This window comes from Glycine max, chromosome 10, assembly GCF_000004515.6.
Source record: "Glycine max cultivar Williams 82 chromosome 10, Glycine_max_v4.0, whole genome shotgun sequence".
Taxonomy (NCBI): Eukaryota; Viridiplantae; Streptophyta; class Magnoliopsida; order Fabales; family Fabaceae; genus Glycine; species Glycine max.
The window spans coordinates 19,076,772-19,098,325 of record NC_038246.2 but is presented as its reverse complement, the minus strand read 5'-3'; the positions used below and the strand labels follow the sequence as shown (position 1 = coordinate 19,098,325).

At 38.3% G+C, this 21,554-nt stretch overlaps 1 protein-coding gene across 23 annotated transcripts; it reads left to right on the top strand.

The window, feature by feature from the left end:
• The first annotated feature begins 2,893 nt into the window (after window positions 1-2,893).
• Window positions 2,894-21,046, top strand: LOC100798812 (arginine/serine-rich coiled-coil protein 2). 23 transcript variants are annotated; one of them, XM_041006147.1, is made up of 8 exons: window positions 2,894-3,025; window positions 3,659-3,801; window positions 11,076-11,888; window positions 11,982-12,116; window positions 12,418-12,509; window positions 13,959-14,107; window positions 20,450-20,518; window positions 20,646-21,046. In XM_041006147.1, exons 2-8 carry the CDS (start codon window positions 3,666-3,668, stop codon window positions 20,725-20,727), a joined length of 1,476 nt encoding a protein of 491 aa, XP_040862081.1. In that variant the 5' UTR covers window positions 2,894-3,025; window positions 3,659-3,665; the 3' UTR covers window positions 20,728-21,046. The 23 variants fall into 23 exon arrangements, with proteins under 23 accessions (XP_040862081.1, XP_040862076.1, XP_040862085.1 ...); XM_041006142.1 differs by having other exon boundaries at window positions 11,979-12,116; XM_041006152.1 differs by having other exon boundaries at window positions 2,912-3,025; window positions 20,675-21,046.
• Window positions 21,047-21,554: the final 508 nt, after the last annotated feature.

Below are 21,554 nucleotides of genomic sequence, written 5' to 3'. Positions count from 1 at the left end.
AGGTAAAAGGTTCGAAAGTTTTTTTATGCACGGGGAAGGTATTAGCACCCCACGCGTCCGTCACAAGGGACGGTAACCTTAAATCAAATGTGTAAAATCATGACTTTTATTTTATTTTACTTTCCCTTTTATACGTTTTTTATCTTTTGGGGTCGATAAAAGTGGGGCTTTTGCTCCTACGTATCTTCAATTGCGATAAGGAACTTAGACCTACATAGTTCTTTAGAAAGCAAGAAAGTTGTGCGGGGTGTTGATTTTAGACTTTTAAATGGCTCGTTTTCACCGATAAAAGTAAAAAGGGATCGTTAAAGCGTTGGACCTTGAAACGGTTTCAAATGACCTTTTTGCGGGCCACTTGAAGTGAGACCCATGAGCATACCACTTGAAGTGAATGTTTGTCACTGTTTGTGACTGGTAGGCCATTTGCTTGATGGTTTATGTTGGAGGAGAAAAAGACTCACTCATACACCTTTATTTTTCAAATGGAAATCAATGATTTTTTGCAAGTGTTGAAGATGAAATGGATTGGCTATGACAAGTGTTAGGGGTGTAGATGTACTTGTTCAAGGAAATGAGGATCTTTTGAGGATAGCTCATGAGTATAAGTGGGGATATGAGGGATTGCATTTTATCAAGTCATTTGTTTGAGTCATAGTCTTGTTCTTGTCAGAAAAAAAAAGGGATAGACTAGGTTTTCATTTTATGATATATTATTCACTTGTATGTGACTTGAATGTATCATGTATTCTTGTTCATATATGCAAAATTGTATTCCTACTTATGTAATGAAATTGTGTAATGAAGAATCTTTGAGGATATATATTTATCAGTATATCTGTGTGTGTGTGTGTGTCTTTGATGCTATTTGTATTTTCATTTTACAACTTATTTATGGACTTATTGTTTATGGACTTGTGTTATCAACTTTGGTAGTTTAATTGTTATTTTGGATATTAGGTACTTTATTATGACAATGTTTTAAATTTGAAATATGGATGAACTTCTATTGTTATGACCTTTATTTGTTAATTGGAATATTAGGTGATTTAAATTTAGAGTATGGATTGTTAGCTAAACATATATTTTAAATTTTGTAATATATATATCGGATCAAATCGGATTAATTGGTGATCCATTGAGTTGATCACTTAACCGGGTCGATGACCAAGTCAGTTTTCACAACATTGTTCAATATTTATAATTCCTCACTTAAGGCTTAGATAATTTTGAAGGATAATTTAATCTAAATAAATGTCTACACCAAAACCATGACATCTCCTTTATTTGTTTTGAACAAGCATTACATCTCCTTTTTAAATAGCAAAATATCTCCTTTATATATTCTTATATTAAAATATAAAATTTATTTATTATTATTATCTTTATCTTGTGAACTAATTACTACTTTTCAAAGTTTTGATTAAGAACTCTTCAATAATTTATTAAAATCATAAAGTTAGTTTATAGATATTTTAAATGTTAATATAATTTTAAAATATTTTTATTTATTAGAAAAATAATTCATATTTTTTAAAAAGAAAACAGACGTTACACCTTTAATTTTTATATATTTTAGAATTTGATTACATTAGAATACTTTTCATCACAAACTTTATCCACTAAAAATTATCTTTAGATTTTAACCATGTTGGTTTATTAATCAATACATTAATAGTCATTATTATATACTTTATCACAAATTTTGTAATAATTAATTGCAATTATAAATTTTTACATTAAATTAAAACTTCAAATCTGAGTGAAATAGGTTCGATCCTTTTAAGTTAGTCTTGGTTTGAGTTTTAACATAATTAGAAACGGAACTTCTACTAAACTAACTATTTCGATAAAAATTACTCATTAATAATACTAATATTATTATGAAAATTTATCACGTAGAAATAAAATGCATGAATTAAAATATTATTTTTTTGCTTTAACAACAAGGTAAGAAGTTTAATATTTATCTACTGGTACATAAGAATTATGATTAAATAACAAAGTAAAACGTTCTACACAAGTGTAAGTCTATAATTCTTTTTCTCCAAGGTAAAGTTAATTAAAAATTTAAAAATATCTTCTTATTCTTTTGGAGTGAATAGACAATTTAGTTTATGAGATTGTATCTATTTTGCATATTAGTCTCTAATTTAATGTTAAATCAAAATAATCCCTATTTTTGCATAAATATTACAAAATAGTCCCTCCGTTAAATTTTAAAGTAACGCTGTTAGTGAGGTCAATTTTAGTGTCACGTGGACGATCCAACGTGACACTAAAGGATGACATGACATTACACTACACGTGAATGTGTCTCCTAAAAGATGTCACGTCATTTGATGATAACAAAACGAGTAAATAAGTAATTTAGTCACTGGTTTTGTACCTCTGTTGAATATTAGTCCTTAACTTAATGAAAAATTTAAAATAGTCCCATCTTTTACATAAGTGTTGCAAAATGGAACAATTCCACTACCAAAGTTAATAACACAAGTCCATAAACAATAAGTCCTATTCAAGTTAAAAAAGATAGGAACTATTTTGAATTTTTCATTAAGTTAGAGACTAATATGCAACATGGGTATAAAGTTAGTGGCTAAATTGCCTCTTTACTCATTTTGTATCAAATGATGTGACCTCTTTCCAGAGGTACGTCCACGTATCATGCCACGTCATCCTTTAGTGCCACGTTAGATAATCCGGGTGACACTAAAATTGATCTCACTATGTCTTCAAAATAAAAATTGACCTCACTAACGGCGTTACTTTAAAATTTAACGGAAGAACTATTTTACAACAACACTTATACAAAGATATGGACTATTTTGAATTTAACATTAAATTAGGGACTAATATGCAAAATAAATACAATTTGAATCATTAAATTGTTCTGTTTACTCTTTTTTTGGGGTGAAATATCTATACGCAGCTCGGCCGGTGCTTCCCGATTTCTTCTCTTTTTATTTTAAGGCGCAACGCTATTCTTCACTCAAACGAACTGAAACGACATATCGCAGAATCAAGGGTTTCGTTTCTTCCTTCGCACCTATTCATTCTTCTATCTGCTTGCAATTATTAGCGCCAAAATAATCCCAATGAATCGGTCATCTTCCGTTTCAAATTTCCGAAACCTCACAGTAGCTGGTTCTCTCTCTCTTTACGATTTTCAGTAGCGCATCTTAGACCACGAAATTTGATGCATGCCTTGTTTAGAATATGTTAAAACATTTAAATTTAATCTTAGGAAATCCAGAGAACAGAAGCGGTTGACTCTTCTTTCATCTTGTTTTTTTTTTTAAATCTAAAAAATTCTAAGCGGTGCTGAATTTCTAGATTTTTTTTTGTTAATTTTAATCTTTCATTTTTGCTTTTGAAAAGCTAGCAGTTCCATTGATTTATATGTATTTTCTTTTTGATGTGCTGTTCAATTAATGAAGCCTGAAAATACCCTCGATTTCAGTAGGACTAGCCCTTGGTTGAAGGGGTTGGCTTTAATTTATTCACAAGTCTGTTTAATAGGCACCGTAACTGCTAACTAGGCCCCTAATTTCCAGTCTGTTTCTGAATTTTTCCACTAGTCTTTTACCTTGTCTTGATTATCCGATTCGGTGAGATTGTTTGGATTTTAATCTGACTGGCTGTGTTAGTGCAATTACAGGCTTAGCATGATGGATTCAAACTTACCATTTCTGCCTCCTAGCAATTCCGATACAAAAAACTCATTTCGCAAGCCTTCTGGTGATGCAGCTAATAGGAATTATCAGCATCGGTCACCTGTTGACAGATCACCCTCTCCTGATGGTTGGGATCTTTTAACCTCTTGTTCTTGTTTCTTTTTGAAGTTACAATGGTATTGTGATGAGGCTATTTGCAACCAATATTGGTAATTTGGTATTTGAAACTTAATATATGGTATTCATGCTTGGTACTACATGTGATAGAAATTAGATAGGTGGTACTTTATCACTGACCAAATTATCTAATTTATGAGAATACTAGACTGTTGGAAAGCTGCCTTAATTGCGGTCACCCTTAGCCTGCTTTAGTTGTGGCCTCAAGGGTGGTAATTTAGTCTCACATTGACTAGAGATATGGATCAATAAAGCTTATAAAGCTTGGGCAGTCCTCACCTTACAAGCTACTTTTTTGTGGGGTTGAGTTATGCCCTAAAGACTAATTACTAAGATAGACTCAAGGTTGATTCACTGTGCTTTTTGACATGACAGCAGTTCCCTATGTATCTGAGAAAGCTGATACTGTGTTGTATGTTTTTTTATTAGCATAAGATGGGAATGTGGTTGCAGTTTAGAAAATTTTAAAACACTTGCACTCTTTTAAAAATAAAAATATTAAAAAAAAAGTTATAATGATGGGAAAGTGGGAAGTCATGTTATAAAATAACTTTCATTCCCATGAGAATATAAGATTCCCACCCTTTTACATGGGAATAGAAAGAGGGGAAAATTTGTGTAATATGGATTCCTGGGAATAAATAATGCCTGGGAAAATTTTTTATAACCGGTACCAAACATGGGAATGTTACATTTCCAAGCTCACATTCCCGGGAATAATTTTGTGAAACTTGAAACAAACACATTCTAAGTATGGTACTATGGTTGATTGGAAATTTTTTTAATTAGTTTTCTTAGCTTGAAATTTTGTGATTAGACTAGTTTTTTAAGAAGATACTTATATTATCCATTTGGCTTAGCCTATAATTTTTATATTTTTGCTACAAATAAATTGAAATGGTACTAGTGCTGCGTGTTCTTGCTTATTTTAAATGTTGTAGAATAGGAATAATTAGGTAATCCAGTACAAAGTAGTTAATAGTCTGTCTGCTATTGTGTGCCACCATTGTTTGTTGCCAAGTGTTTCATCATTGTGGCATGGAGATTGGAGTGCCACAATGACACTCAGTTCTGTCTCAAATAGCAATGCCACTTTTCCGGTTGGAAGCCATTTTTACTGGCCCAGATCAGCATTTTATGCAGCATATTTGTGTAGTTCCTGCAGGGATGCAAGGAAAAAGATGGCAGTGGTGGTGGTTTGCTCTCACTTACTCGATTTGGAAGCAGAGGAACAATATTATTTTCTCCAATGCGGTCTTTGATGGCCAGAAATTAATGGATGATGCAGTGTTCATGTTATGGTCATGGCTCAGATGTTTTGAAGAAAATTTCTCTTTACATTTCAATCAATGGTCCTCCAATCTCAAAGATGTTTTTCTTAGGACAGCCATTTGAGAATAGTTTAAGGCCCTGGTCTTTCTCAGTAGTTTGGGCTATTCTAGCTGCTGTATCTTGTTTGTCCCGATATATCTGTACATTGGGTTTCCTATTGTATTTTCTAGTACCTCTGGTACTCATCTTTAATATAATATGTTATTTTTGCTGAGCAAAAAAAAATTCTCCATCTGGCTGTGAGAGCTTATTTTGTTATTTTTTTGCCCTTGGATGAAGAAGAATCAATCCAGCTGACCCGACCCTGAAGTCTTGTTAGTTGTTAACAGCCTTTACTCCTTTTTATATTTGGTTCAGATGCCATCCTAAATTTTGGAGCCATATTTCTTTTATCCTTTTTGCTTATTTTGTTTTGGGTGCAATTTGTTCTTGTCTTTCTATCCTTTTTTGGGGTGGTAGGGTGGTGATGGTAGTGATGATGATGATGATGATGATGATGGTGATGGTGTGATAGAATTAGCTAATGAAAGAATGTAAAAGATGGAATACTGCAGAACTTCAACTGTTTGCACCTCCCTGCCCAAAGACCTAATAAAATACTTATTGGCTGTGTGTACTCTCCAGCTCTCCCTACTTCTCCCTCCCTTTTCTTCTAATTCTTTTCCCTACTTACCCTCCTTGCCACATAGACTAGGTTATTACAATCGAATTCCCACTTTTTCCCCTTGTGTTTCCCCATGTGGTTTAGCATAACAATACTCCTCTGCTGAAAGATTCCCTTGTGTTTCCCACATAGACAATGAAACAACTCCCCGTGTCCTGTTATGAGAGTTTTGTGAGATTTAACGAGTAATTTTTCCTTAAGAGAAAGAAGATTAAGATTCACTAGTCATTTTTTTATAAGACAAGCTCTTGTCTACTGTTACGCATGTTTCATTGCCCGTGTTTCCCACATAGACAATGAAACAACTCCCCATGTCCTGTTGTGAGTGTTGTGGGATTTAACAAGTAATTTTTCCTTAAGAGAAGAAAGATTAAGATTCACTAGTCCTTTTTTATAATAAAAGCTCTTGTCTACTGTTAGGCATGAATCAGAACTGCCTTTAGAGTTGCCCAAACAGACCTTAAAGTTCTATTATAGGAGAAAGGGAAAAGGTGTAAATTAGGGGCTTATATAAATAAGCCACTTGGGGCAGTGCGAGGGTATGTTCATTCTAATTGTTGTTGGCTGGAAACCAGTGTGAAAGGAGAATGCTCCTTTCGGGTACCTTGTGTACTTGGTTCTGTTACAGAGTTCTTGCTTAATACAAACAGATTCATTCTTTCTCTCTATCACTCTCTATGTGCTTCTGTGAGACATTGTGTGGGAATCAATCCTTGTGCTGAAAGTAGGTTCCTAACATCTACTATGTTGAAATTTGGATGGGAGGAAGAAACTCTGGACAAGTCAGTCAAGATATCCTTTGTGCAAGGATATTGTTGCAATGCATCCTACTGTTACAAAAAATCCATAGTTAGGTCTGTTCATATCCATGAGTCATAGCTTAATATATGTAGAAGCCGTGAATGTTTGTTTCGGTGAAACACACATGAAGCATGGTGAGATGTCAAAGCAAACATGTTACTAGTTCTTGCCTTATATGCATTAAATACCATTCATTGCACATTATGGATGTTGGAAGGGTTTGCTGTAATGTGTTGTTGAGGATGATCACAATTAGTCTTCATTTATTATAATAGTGTTTTACTGTGTAATGTCGCGTCTTGGATGACCACACTAAGCCTTTATTTATAATGAGCAAATAGGATCAGTGTTGATTATGTTATAATTATGTGTATCTTTAGAATAGATTATTGTATCTGTTTTAGCTTATAGTAGAAGACAGCAGTGTGTCCTGTCTTATCAAAGCTTTCAAGCTTCTCTCTCTTCTCTTTGTATATATATATCTATGTTATTTGAATGAAAAGCTAAGAGTAATATTTTTCCTCACTACCTTCAAATCTAAGTTGGCATCAGAGCGGGTTCCGTCCGCCGCCGCCGCCGTCCGCCGCCGTCCGCCGTCGGCAACCGTCACTTCTGGCCGTCATTCTCTCCGGCGAATCTAGGGTTCGAACCGCCCTGGAACGCGCGACCCAACCCTGCAGTTTGCGTCACCATTGTAGTTGTCACGCGCCGTCACGCGCCGCCACAGCTCCTCGCGTTTTCAGGCGCGTGTGTCTCACGCGCCGCCGTCCCGACGTCGGAAGCTCGCCCAACTTGTTCCGGCAGCTTCGTCGTTCTTCTCTGAGCCTGTTTCAAGTGTTGCCTTTTGTTTTTGGCAGGTCTTTGTGCCTGCATGTGCCTTCTTCTATTCTTGGTTCCTTTGGACTTCCATTGTTGATCAGAAATGGCCTCTTCTGGACCAGTTTTTTCTTTTTCTGGAACTCCAACAATAACATCTACAAAACTGAACTGGAAAAATTATCTATCTTGGTCTGCCTCTGTGGAGCTTTGGTTCCTTGGCCAAGGACATCATGACCATTTGGAGAAAGGAGTTGATGCTGTTCCAAATGACAGAAAATTTGAGTGGGAGAAACTTGACTATCAACTCTATGCTGTATTATGGCAATCAGTTGAGCCAGATATTTTGGAGATCCTTAGGTCATTCAAAACGTGTCATTCGTTTTGGAAAAAGGCCCAAGAGATCTTTGCAAATGACATTCAAAGCCTCTTTGATGCAACCATGAAGGTTACAGCTCTCAAACAAACTGGACATGACATGATTGCACATGTAGGGAAGGCTAGGGCTGCAGTTGAAGAGCTGAAAAAGTTTTTGGTAGCTGACTCATTGGAAGAAATGAATAGAAAACTGGATAAGTTTTACATGGTCCTCATTCTGAGGAGTCTACACTTTGACTTTGATCATGTGCGTGATCAAGTTCTTGCTGGATCAAAGGTAATACACAAGTATCTGGGTATTGTGATGCAAATTGGGCTGGTTGTCCAATGGATAGGAGATCCACATCCGGATATTGTGTCTCCATTGGAGGGAATGTTATTTCTTGGAAAAGCAAGAAGCAATCTGTTGTTGCTCGATCTAGTGCAGAGGTTGAATATAGATCTATGGCTGTGGTTACGTGTGAACTTATGTGGGTTAAGCAAATTCTTGAAGAGTTGAATTTCTGCAAAGTGATGCAAATGAAGCTATATTGTGATAATCAAGCTGCTCTTCACATCGCTTCAAACCCCGTCTTCCATGAGAGGACTAAGCATATTGAGATTGATTGTCACTTCATTCGGGAGAAATTACTGTCTAAAGAAATTGTCACTGAGTTCATTAACTCCAGTGATCAGCCAGCAGATATTTTGACTAAACCCTTAAGGGGGCCTAGGATTCAGATTATATGTTCCAAGCTTGGAGCATACAATTTATATGCTCCAGCTTGAGGGGGAGTGTTATAATTATGTGTATCTTAGAATAGATTATTGTATCTGTTTTAGCTTATAGTAGAAGACAGCAGTGTGTCCTGTCTTATCAAAGCTTTCAAGCTTCTCTCTCTTCTCTTTGTATATATATATCTATGTTATTTGAATGAAAAGCTAAGAGTAATATTTTTCCTCACTACCTTCAAATCTTGGAGATAGAGGTCTTGAGTGGCTCACCAAACTCTTTAATGAAATTATGAGGTCAAAACGCATGCCGGAGGAATGGAGGAGAAGCACGTTAGTGCCAATCTATAAGAACAAGGGGGATATACAAAATTGTGCAAATTATAGGGGAATCAAGCTCATGAGTCATACCATGAAATTATGGGAAAGAGTGATCAAACGGAGATTAAGAAAGGAGACTCAAGTTACTGAGAATCAATTTGGTTTCATGCCGGGAAGGTCGACCATGGAAGCGATTTATTTATTACGGCGGGTGATGGAGCAATATCGCATGGACCAACAAGACTTGCACTTGATTTTTATTGACTTGGAGAAAGCGTATGATAGAGTGCCTAGAGAGATTTTGTGGAAAACTCTAGAGAAGAAAGGGGTTAGGGTTGCATATATTCGAGCTATCCAAGATATGTATGATAGGGTATCGACTAGTGTTAGGACACAGGGTGGAGAGTCAGACGATTTTCCCATCACAATTGGTTTGCATCAAGGGTCAACCCTTAGCCCCTACCTTTTTACCTTAATTCTGGATGTCCTCACGGAACAAATTCAAGAGATAGTGTCGAGATGCATGCTTTTTGCAGATGACATAGTCCTCCTTGGAGAGTCGAGGGAGGAGTTGAATGAGAGGTTGGAAACTTGGAGACGAGCTCTAGAAACACATGGCTTTCGCCTAAGCAGAAGCAAATCGGAGTATATGGAATGTAAGTTCAACAAAAGTAGGAGGGTATCTAACTCAGAGGTGAAAATAGGAGACCATATTATCCCTCAAGTCACACGGTTTAAATATCTTGGGTCTGTAATACAGGATGATGGAGAAATTGAAGGGGATGTGAATCATCGCATTCAAGCAGGATGGATGAAATGGAGAAAAGCATCGGGGGTGTTATGTGATGCAAAGGTACCGATCAAGTTAAAGGGAAAGTTTTATCGGACTGCGGTAAGACCGGCGATTTTGTATGGAACAGAATGTTGGGCGGTCAAGAGCCAACATGAGACTAAAGTAGGTGTAGCGGAGATGAGGATATTGCGGTGGATGTGTGGTAAGACTCGACAGGATAAAATTAGAAACGGAGCTATTAGAGAGAGGGTTGGAGTAGCGCCTATTATAGAGAAGATGGTGGAAAATAGACTTAGGTGGTTTGGGCATGTAGAGAAAAGACCGGTAGACTCTGTAGTGAGGAGAGTAGACCAGATGGAGAGAAGACAAACAATTCGAGGCAGAGGAAGACCCAAAAAGACTATAAGAGAGGTTATCAAGAAGGATCTCGAACTTAATGATTTTGATAGAAGTATGGTACTTGATAGAACATTATGGTGGAAGTTGATCCATGTAGCCGACCCCACCTAGTGGGATAAGGCGTTGTTGTTGTTGTTGTTGTTGTTGTTGTACCTTCAAATCTAAGTGATTACATAAGATCAATCTGATAATGAGTAATAAGGACTAAATCACTAATTGCCATCTAATCATAAATAAGAGAATAATATATAAATCTAACATTTATAATAAGAAAATAGAATCAGTATTGATTCCATAGGATCAATCTAATAATGAGCAATAAGGAGTTAAGGACTAAATCCCTAATTGCTATCTTATAATAAATAAGAGAATAAAATGTAATCTCACACTCCCCCTCAAATATGTCATATAAACCAAACTTTTTACAAACATGGTAAACCTAGGAGAAATGAAAGGCGGTTCCAATTGTGTGGTTGTGCCAAACAAATGATGACTCAGTGGTAGCCAACGGAGGCCTGCAGTGGCGATGGATACTGTTCACCTGTGAAAGAAGCACGCTCTGAAGCGGGGGGAAAGGAAAACAGAGAGCACGCCTTGAGGCAGATAGAGAGAAAACCAGTGGGGCATTTCCTGGCAAGTGGTTCTTGCTGGAAAAGGGAGTCACACACACTGGTGTGGTGGCTGTGTGAAATGCACCATCAGTGCGGTAGCCGAAGTGCGAAGGCGCTGGAAAAAAAATGGTTGGTGGGGGTTGCTGGAGGCAAAAGAGACATAGCAGAATAGTTGCTAGACAGGTCATGGAGGATGATACCGCCGTTGAAAGGGTTTACTGTAATGTTTTGTGTGGGATGATCACACTTAGTCTTTATTTATAATAAGCTAATAGAATCAGTATTCATTAAATAGGATCATTCTTAATATTAACCAGTGTTACAAAATTCAATGCTAAGCTATTCTACTTATGATGTAAGGCTTGAATAAATAAATTTATGCTCTTCTTTATATGCAGCTTCTAGGCATGGACATAGCTCAAGTCCAAATCCAGTGAGAGAAAATTCTGCAAGAGTCTCTCACCATTCAAGGAAGTATGATGACAGGGAACACGACCAACAGTATGGAAGAAATCACTATGGCAGAAGCAGTGACTCTCTTAGACATTCTGATAGACAGTCATTCAAAAGTTCCTTTGGTCACTCTCGGTATGACAAGTATGCAAATGAAGATAGATATCGGGAGAGGCTGTTGTCTCGTTCTGGACATGAGTCAAGGGATGATCATGTGAGAGAAGAGAGTGATAGCAGGCCAAAAAACTACCAGTGCAGTGTGGACAAGTATTCACATGACAAATATGACAGGTCTGATCATAGAAGCAAAGAAAAACGTAGAGATACATACTCGGAGCATCAGAAATATAAAGATATGGATTCTTCATATGAAAAATCTGCATCTAGCAAGAGGCATGCACTGTATGATGAAGTGGAGAGGGAGGGGCATTCAAGGGACTGGGATGGTCAAAATGAAAGAAGAGATTCCCGCCGAAGTTCAGGGGACTACAGAAGTGACCAAAGAGATGAGTCAGGTCCACAAAGAGACAGTGGTAAATTTAGTTTAAAAGAAGCTTATAAGAGTGAACAGAAGGAGTCAAATGATCAAAACCTTCCATGGGAAGAAAAAAGAAAACATGATGACACTGAGATTAGGAAGGGCAAAGACTGGAAAACTAGAAAAGCAGGCGAGCAGTGTGCTATTGAAGACAAAGAATCTTCTGGAAAGAAACTAAAGTTGTTTGATCCTGACAAGGATGACAATTATAGAAAAGATGGTATTGCTTACATATTTTTTGTACTGATGGTTGATATGATTTGTACCATTATTGGCGATTATTGCATTACTTCATTTTCATGTACTGAAGCAGATGAAAGTAAGACTTCAAGTTCAAACCTTTCTCACAAGAGCAAGGAAGATTTATGGGCTGTCAAGTCCAGTGGCTTTGATGGTGACAATGATCTAGATGCGGCGAAAATTGCAGCCATGAGAGCTGCTGAATTGGGTATACACTTATCCTGAAAATGTCCCTAATTTTGGGTTATAAATGTATGTGTGGATTATAATAGATTGAAGGTTAACGATTTTAATTTTAACATTTGATGAAGGTGAATTGATGTGGGTTTGGTTGTATGCCATGGGCTTGTTTTTTTCTTTCTCCTAATAATTTGTGTTTCCAAGTCTTCAACTTTTACGAAAAATGATTTTAGGCTAGCATCTAGAAATTGATACATGAGAATGAAATAGGAACTTAATTGTAGATCACATGGATGTTTTATTCTTCTGGAAATTTTGGTGCATGACAGTTAATAGGAACTTAGTTGGGCCTGGATGCTTGACTACTGACCAAAAGAAGAAACTGTTGTGGGGTGGCAAAAAGAGTACACCTACTGAAGAGGTATTTTATGTTTTTCTTTTTTTGGCTGTGTTCTTACCTTTGCATATAGCATGGCATAAAAGAGTATTTTTTTTCTCGGGGTTTGATACTTAATGAAAGAAAGTAATGAACTATGTTACTGTAATTCACATTTCTAGGCTTCTGTTTCTTTGGAAATAGTGCTTTACAATTTAGATAGTAGCAACATGAAAGTTTTGATAGCAGAGGTTTAAATTGTACATTTAATGATGACCAGTTCTGCCGTACACTTTGAATTTACTGTGTAGGAATACTGATAGGAATCTGGTTCCAATTGAAGATGAGGAATATTGTAGTATTGAATTGAAATGGTATAAGTTTTAGAAGAAACAGAGCTATGCTCCCAGCTAAGGGAAGATTTCCCTTAACCCCAAGCTAATGCCGAACTATCCAACAATTAAGAAAGATCCTTCTCTTCCCTATTTTCTCTTTTCTAACAGAATACATTATTTCCTTCCCTTTTTCTCTCTTGTCTAACTAACCTTCCACTTAAATCCTTTTTTTTGGGCCTGCGAGAATATACCATGGGCTTGTCAGTACCAGACGTAACCTTAGTAGCTACTTGGTCAGCTGCTCCATTTTTGTCTTGGGTTACTTGGGCTTGGGTACTTATCAATATCACCTTTCTGAGGAACTGCCTGGTCCTCAATGCAAAAAGCTGGGAATTGGTATCAGCACCTTTTCTAGATGGACAAATGTTGTGTTCAATAGATCACGAACTGATTTTTCTCTCATTTTTGCGGTTAAAGGATACTGATATGGTCTCACATTCACTGAAGTTTCTCCTGCTTGTAATACTATTTGCATGATCATGGTCTCTTGTGGGAGCAAACTTTTTGGCCTTAGAAAGATCTGTTGAATGTCCTGCAAAATCAATTCTGTTACTGTTGCTGTTGGAGTTTGTTCTACTCTTCTGCCTAAGTCGCATGGGAAATTCCTTCAACATCACACTCTAGTGCCTACAAAACTTGTTCCAAGGCAGTAATTTGTGGTTGTCCCCCCAATCTGGTGCCACACCACAAACCATCTCCCTCTCACTTTGAATATTCGACTCCTTTGTTTGCAGAGGTTTATTTTTCGCATCTTGCTCCTTGCCCTCCCATATAAGTCTTAAGTTTTGGGTCATGCGATATTGAATTGGTTGATATGGATAATTCAGTTAGTTCAGTTTGTTCAGTTTCTGGTTATATGTTAGGTAGTTTGATAACTAATTACTTTTAACTAAGTACTGTTGAAAATCAGAATAAATATTCTGATTCTATTAATAATAGCGGTATATAGACGCATTATCTTTGATTTAGAGGAAATAGAATATCCTCTATTTATGTGTAAATAATGTAATTAACCTACATAAACATGCATCCGCTGTGTACTCTAAGACACTGGTTTCACTCAATTATCCCTTCTTCAATGATCTTCATTTTTATTCAGTTTTTGTGGCAACTTTTCTTCAACAAAAATCTTGCCACCGTCTCTTTTCTGAAGTGTTTTTCGGCCATTGCCTTCTGCTCGCAGCTCAAGTTCCTGCTGCCATCCTTTTCTGCTGTGTTTTTCAATGACTCTTCTGTGCTTCACTGGTGGTGTGTTTCTACCATTGTTTTCCTTGCCCATGGCTATTTATGATTATTTCCTGTCACCAATAAATAGATGATAATTAGCTGTTGTAACTGCCTTTAATACAGTTACATTTTCAGTTACAGAAATTATCTCTGAATTCTATTAACTTCTTGTGTTTGGTCCTCTAATGAAAAACAGGATTAGATGCAATATGCAAAGCTGTTTTATTATCACAAATCAGAATCATTTGCAATCCTTGTTATGCAGTGGAACTTGTTGAATATCCTTGTAGTTTAGCCATTTGTAGTAACTTAGTTGGTAGCATTTTTCAGAGGGCAACAGTGCATTGTCACTGTCATAGCCTCTCTCTCTCTCTTCTTTCCCTATCTTTTGTACTCTATATATATGTACTAGTTTGAATTCAATAAAGTAAGGAAGAAAGCTTTATTCTGGTCTCCTTCAACTTGGCATCAGAGCGGGTTGCCGCCGTCCCCGCCGCGCCGTCCGCCGTCCGCCGTCCGCTGCCGCGCCGTCCGCCGTCCGCCGCCGCCGGCCGCCATCAACTCCGGCGGTTTTCTCCGGCGAGACCAGGGTTCGGATCGCCTCGAAAAGCGCGATCCACCCCTGGAACTCGTGCAGCCGTAGGCCGCCGCACGCGCCCACACGCTCCGCCTTTCCTCCGCGCGATTTCCGGCGCGTGCTGCTCACGCGCCGCCGTACCGGCGTCGGGAGCTGTCCCTTCCGGTCCCGGCAGCCTCACCGTCACCTCCTGGACCTGTTTCAAGCTTCAAATCCCGCTTCCGGCAAGTCGTTTGGTCAGCCCTTGTGTGTTTGCCTCTCTTGTGTGTTAGGGTTTGCTGTTTTTCCTCTTAAATGGCCTCCTCTGGACCTGTTTTTTCCTTTTCCGGGACCCCAACCATCACCACTGCCAAGCTGAACTGGAAAAACTATCCTTCATGGTCTGCTTCCGTGGAGTTGTGGTTCCTTGGTCAAGGACACCATGATCACTTGGAGAAAACCTCCGATTCTGTTTCAGATGATAAAAGAGCTGAATGGGAGAAGCTTGACTATCAATTATGTGCTGTGTTATGGCAATCAGTTGAGCTGGATATCTTGGAGATTCTCCGATCTTTTAAATCATGCCGTTCTTTTTGGAAGAAAGCCCAGGAAATCTTTGCCAATGATATCCAAAGCTTGTTTGATGCAACTATGAAAGTTACAGCCCTCAAGCAAACCGGTCATGACATGATCGCTCATGTGGGTAAGGCTCGGGCTGCCGTGGAAGAACTAAGAAAGTTCCTTGTAGCTGATTCATTGGAGGAAGTGAATAGGAAACTTGACAAGTTCTACATGGTTCTTATTTTGAGGAGCTTACATTCAGACTTTGATCATGTGCGTGATCAAGTGCTTGCTGGGGACCAAATTCCATCAATGGATTCTCTCATCACCCGACTTCTCCGTGTGCCTCATTTACTGAAGGATGAGAATCCTACTGATGGAGTGGAGACGTCAGCCATGGTTGCATCTAGAGGGAGAGGAAGCGGCCGCAATAGTCGAGGAGGTCGCAGTGGAAGGGGTGGACGTCCTCATTGCACCTATTGCAAGAGGATAGGTCACACCCAAGAGACTTGCTATTCATTACATGGGTTTCCCGACAAGGTCGCACAGGTTTCTAAATCAGAGAAAGCAGAGTCCAGATTCTCTGATGAGGAGTATCATGAGTACTTGAAGCTCAAATCAGAGAAGCCCAGCAACCAAGCTCAACCCTCGGCTGTACCATGTTTTTCAACAGCGTGTATCTCTCAATCCATTGAGGGTCACAGCCCTTGGATACTCGACTCAGGTGCCTCTGATCATATTTCTGGTAATAAGTCCTCCTTCTCATCCTTTTCTCTGCCAAAAATTCCTCACCTCGTTACTGTAGCTAATGGCTCCAAGGTTCTCAAGGAAGTGGTCAAGTTTCATTGTCTCCCTCTTTGAAATTAAATTCTGTTTTATTTCTTCCTCAGTGTCCCTATAATCTAATCTCATTAAGTCAATTAACTCGTTCGTTAAATTGTTCAGTAACCTTTACTGCCAATTCTTTTGTTATTCAGGAACATGGGACGGGGCGACTGATTGGAGAAGGACATGAATCACGAGGGCTTTATTACTTGGAATCCAGTCCACCTGGGTCTTGTTTTGCTATCTCGAGACCCAAACTTTTGCATGATCGTCTGGGTCACCCAAGTTTATCAAAATTGAAGATTATGGTTCCTGGTCTTAAGAATCTTCGAGTCTTAGATTGTGAGTCTTGTCAACTAGGAAAACATGTCAGGTCGTCATTTCCTCAAACTGTACAAAGATGTGACTCGGCTTTTTCTACCATTCATTCTGATATTTGGGGACCAAGTCGCGTCACATCTTTTGGTTTTCGATATTTTGTAACCTTTATTGATGAATTCTCCAGATGTACTTGGGTTTATTTATTGAAAGACAGATCTGAACTTTTGCCTATATTCGTGTCATTCTACAATGAGATTGAGAATCAATTTGGAAAAACAATTAAAATTTTTAGAAGTGATAATGCTAAAGAGTATTTCTCGTATGATCTTTCTTCTTTTTTGTCTTCCAAAGGTATTATACATCAGTCCACATGTCCACATACACCACAACAAAATGGTATAGCAGAAAGGAAGAATCGACATCTTCTTGAAACTGCTCGTTCCCTAATGCTAAATTCGAATGTTCCTACACATCATTGGGGAGACGCGGTGCTTACTGCTTGTTTCCTAATCAATAGGATGCCCTCTTCTTCCCTTGAAAATCAAATCCCTCACTCAATTGTCTTTCCTCATGATCCACTTTTTCATGTCTCTCCTAAAGTGTTTGGTTGTACCTGCTTTGTTCATGATTTGTCTCCTGGTTTAGACAAGCTTTCTGCAAGGTCAGTCAAATGTGTCTTTTTGGGTTATTCTCGTCTTCAAAAAGGTTACAAATGCTACTCTCCCACCATGAGACGGTACTATATGTCGGCAGATGTCACCTTTTTTGAAGACACACCCTTCTTCTCTTCCTCTATGGACTACTCTTCGTCTCTCCAGGAGGTTCTTCCTATCTCTTCAGACCATAATGTCAGTGTTGTCCCATCTCCCTCACCAACTTCACCTAACGTTATCTCTCCACCTCTGGTTATCGATCAACCCAGGACAAGGCAAATTGGATCTCCAGTACCTGAAGCCTCTCCTAGTGATTCTCGTTCTTCTTCAGCCAGTCCTCCACTCATGGATCCTTCCTCTTCTCCTACTCATTCTGACTCACATTGGCCCATTGCCATCAGGAAAGGTACTCGTTCTACTCGTAATCCTCATCCTATTTATAATTTCTTAAGTTATCACCGTTTGTCTCCTTCATATAGTTCTTTTGTTTTCTCCTTATCTTCCCTCACTGTTCCTTCCACTATTCTTGAGGCACTTGATCATCCTGGCTGAAGACAAGCTATGGTTGATGAAATGCAGGCTCTTGAAAATAATGGTACTTGGGAGCTTGTTCCTCTCCCTCCTGGTAAGACGACTGTAGGTTGCAGATGGGTTTACACTGTTAAAGTTGGGCCCAATGGTAAGGTTGATCGGCTTAAGGCTCGCTTGGTCGCTAAGGGCTACACACAGGTATATGGCATTGATTACTGTGATACTTTCTCTCCTGTAGCCAAGCTCACCACTGTTCGTTTGTTCCTTGCTATGGCGGCTATCCGTCACTGGCCCCTTCATCAGCTTGATATTAAGAATGCCTTCCTCCACGGTGATCTTGAGGAGGATATTTATATGGAGCAACCTCCTGGGTTTGTTGCTCAGGGGGAGTATGGCCTTGTGTGTAAGCTTCGTCGGTCTCTTTATGGGTTGAAACAATCTCCTCGAGCATGGTTTGGTAAATTTAGTCATGTTGTTCAAATGTTTGGACTAAAACGAAGTGAAGCTGATCACTCTGTATTTTATTATCATACATCTCCTGGAAAATGTGTCTATCTAATGGTCTATGTTGATGATATAGTGATTACAGGGAACGATACTACTAAGATTGTCCAGCTGAAGGAGCACTTATTCAGTCATTTCCAGACCAAAGATCTGGGATCTTTGAAGTATTTCCTTGGTATTGAAGTGGCTCAATCAGGAGATGGTATTGTGATCTCTCAGAGGAAGTATGCTCTTGATATTTTAGAAGAAACAGGTATGCAAAACTGTAGACCTGTTGAAAGCCCTATGGATCCTAATCTAAAGCTCATGGCAGATCAAAGTGAGCTTATCCTGACCCCGAGAGATATAGGAGGCTTGTGGGAAAACTCATTTACCTTACTATCACTAGACCTGATATCTCCTTTGCTGTGGGAGTGGTTAGCCAATTTATGCAGAATCCTCATTTGGACCATTGGAATGTTGTCATGCGTATTCTGAGGTATGTTAAGAGAGCTCCTGGACAAGGGTTGTTGTATGAAGACAAGGGTAGTACGCAACTATCAGGATATTGTGATGCTGATTGGGCTGGATGTCCCATGGATAGGAGATCTACATCAGGTTATTGTGTCTTCATTGGAGGAAATCTTATCTCTTGGAAAAGCAAGAAACAGACTGTTGTCGCTCGGTCCAGTGCAGAAGCTGAGTATCGATCTATGGCTATGGTTACGTGTGAGCTCATGTGGATCAAACAATTTCTTCAAGAATTGAGGTTTTGTGAAGAGTTGCAAATGAAGTTGTATTGTGATAATCAGGCTGCTCTTCATATTGCCTCAAACCCAGTCTTTCATGAGAGGACCAAGCATATAGAGATTGATTGTCATTTCATTCGAGAGAAGCTTTTGTCCAAGGAGATTGTCACTGAGTTCATTGGTTCTAATGATCAGCCAGCGGATATTTTGACTAAGTCCTTAAGAGGACCCAGAATTCAGACTATATGTAACAAGCTTGGTGCATATGATCTATATGCTCCAGCTTGAGGGGGAGTGTTGAATATCCTTGTAGTTTAGCCATTTGTAGTAACTTAGTTGGTAGCATTTTTCAGAGGGCAACAGTGCATTGTCACTGTCATAGCCTCTCTCTCTCTCTCTTCTCTCCCTATCTTTTGTACTCTATATATATGTACTAGTTTGAATTCAATAAAGTAAGGAAGAAAGCTTTATTCTGGTCTCCTTCAACTGAACTCTCTCTTGGAATTATCTTGCAAGCTGTTTTATTAGAGCTTGTTGCCAAAAAGAAAACAATTTGCAACCTTGAGGTTTGAATCATGGTGTACCTCAAAAGACTCACCTATCAAAGTACCAACATTTCAAGTACCAAAACTAATCAGGCACCCCTGGACTGGCTTCTTCTATCGACCTGTCCAAAAAAATGATAGGACCCATGCTCATTTAACATTACATCTGGGAGCCATGATAATGATGTTACCATGTATTTGGCTTAAAGTTTAGTGTGTTGTAGAAGTTGCAAATTCCTAGATATTTTCAGTTTAACACACAAGTAGGGTGTAGTGTCCTTTTTTGTCCCTTGCATACTGTGGGTTCTTGGTTTGCAGGTATCAACATGCTCCTCTTAAATTTTGGAGATAGTTGTCAATATGGTATTATTTGTTAGCATCTTTTGAGGTCACATTCTTTTTTTTTTTAACATTAACAAGTCTTCTTCAGTTGTGCACGTGATGATGTCATCAAACCTTCATCAAATTTGTCTTCATGCTTTATTGTGAACGTTGAACTAGGTGAGCTCAGGCCCAGTGTGAGGGTAAAGTTGGTACATATTTGTGCAACAGCATGGATTCACCGAAGTTGAAACATTATGTGCATGTTTGGTTAGGATAAATTAAGGAAATAATGGGGGTATTTTTTTCCATTGTTTCAAAAGCAATCAGAAAACCGAAAAAAATAATAGTTTTTCCAAAATAAACTGAAACTGAACTGAACATGTTTTTAGTCTGACCTAAGCTGAAATGACCTCCAATTGAATGGGATCACTTTTGACAATTGTCTAATGTTTTATTGACGAGTGCAAGTGTTGCTTGTTAATTTATGCTAGAGATTGAGTTTTTGGTGCAAGTCGTCTTATAGCATTAACCTGAAAAGTCGTCTACCTATCTATATTGTATATAAAAAATTAAAGATTGTACATATTGCTAAAAAATGCACCTTTGGTTGAGGTTGCATGTAATAAGTGGATGAGTGGTGGTATCCTAGTCCCTAGTGGTTGATGTACCTCTCCCTGAGGCTGCGGGATTTGTTATTGTGTTCCTGTTTTATGGCTTGAGTAATAGCATAGATACTCATTTATTTTTGTATTTCTTTCATCTTGCTACTGACAATGCAATTGCTGCTTTGTAAACGCTCTTGCCAAATATTGTAGTCTGGCCATCGATGGGATACCGGGATGTTTTCTGATCGTGAGAGGCAAGAGAAATTCAACAAACTCATGGTAAGTTGTGATTGAGCCACTGCTTTATTCTGACCCAATTAATTACATGAAAGGATTGTTACTTGTATTTGAATGACTAACTCCACCATTGTAGTTCCTTCACCAACTAACTCAGTTTGAGTCTAAGGTTGTACTCGTGCCTATGGCAAATTGTAGGGTATGAGAGGCGAAGCAAAGGTGGAGCAGAATTCCAACAACCAAAGCAGTAACGAAATTCTCCGTGCTGAGAAGCAGAAGGAACTTCAGATGGATCTAGAGAAACAATACACTGCAGGCCTTCGACGAAGAGATGGCCGTACAGTTGGCTTAGGGCTTTAACCATTCTCCGGAAAATTTACATCCTTTGACATTTATGTGTTAATTATCACCCCATGTTTAGGGAGGAGCTTTTTGCTTGTTTGCTGTGGACATGCTTGGGAGTTTATGAATCTTATGTTAGGGACATCACCACTTGGCATCTGTTTGGAGTTCCTGATTTTGACAGGGCGTGTTATTTCTATGGAATTTCTTATCGTGATTGTATCTAAATTTGTTTTTCATATGCAACTGGTTTAGATAATTTGGTATTTGGTTTTCTTAAAAAACCTGATTTGATTTCTATGTGCTGGTGCCGTAAATAACACGAACGTCGGAATGAAATATGCGTAGCAGTGATTAACGACGTGGCAATTGCAAGTAGTCTGTTGGATTGGTAATTGGCTAATTGGGATTGTTAATTTTCAAGTGTAGGATATGTAGGACCCGGAGATTGTTAATCGTCAAATTGATAAACCGACTATTAGGAATGCATTAATGTTTTCTTTCAGCCACCCCTATCCAATGTGTTAAATTTTATTTAGAGACTAGTCTCAAGTAACAACACGTCAGAGCCTTTTCAGCTTTGATAACTTTGCAAATGTTATCGAAAAGGTCTTGTTTAAATTAGGTTAAAATATAAGAATAGTCTCTTTATCTTTTTTTTTTTTTTTAAATTGGTTTTCTAATTTTTATTTTTTCTAAATTAGTCCTCTTATTTAATTTACGATAAATTATTCTT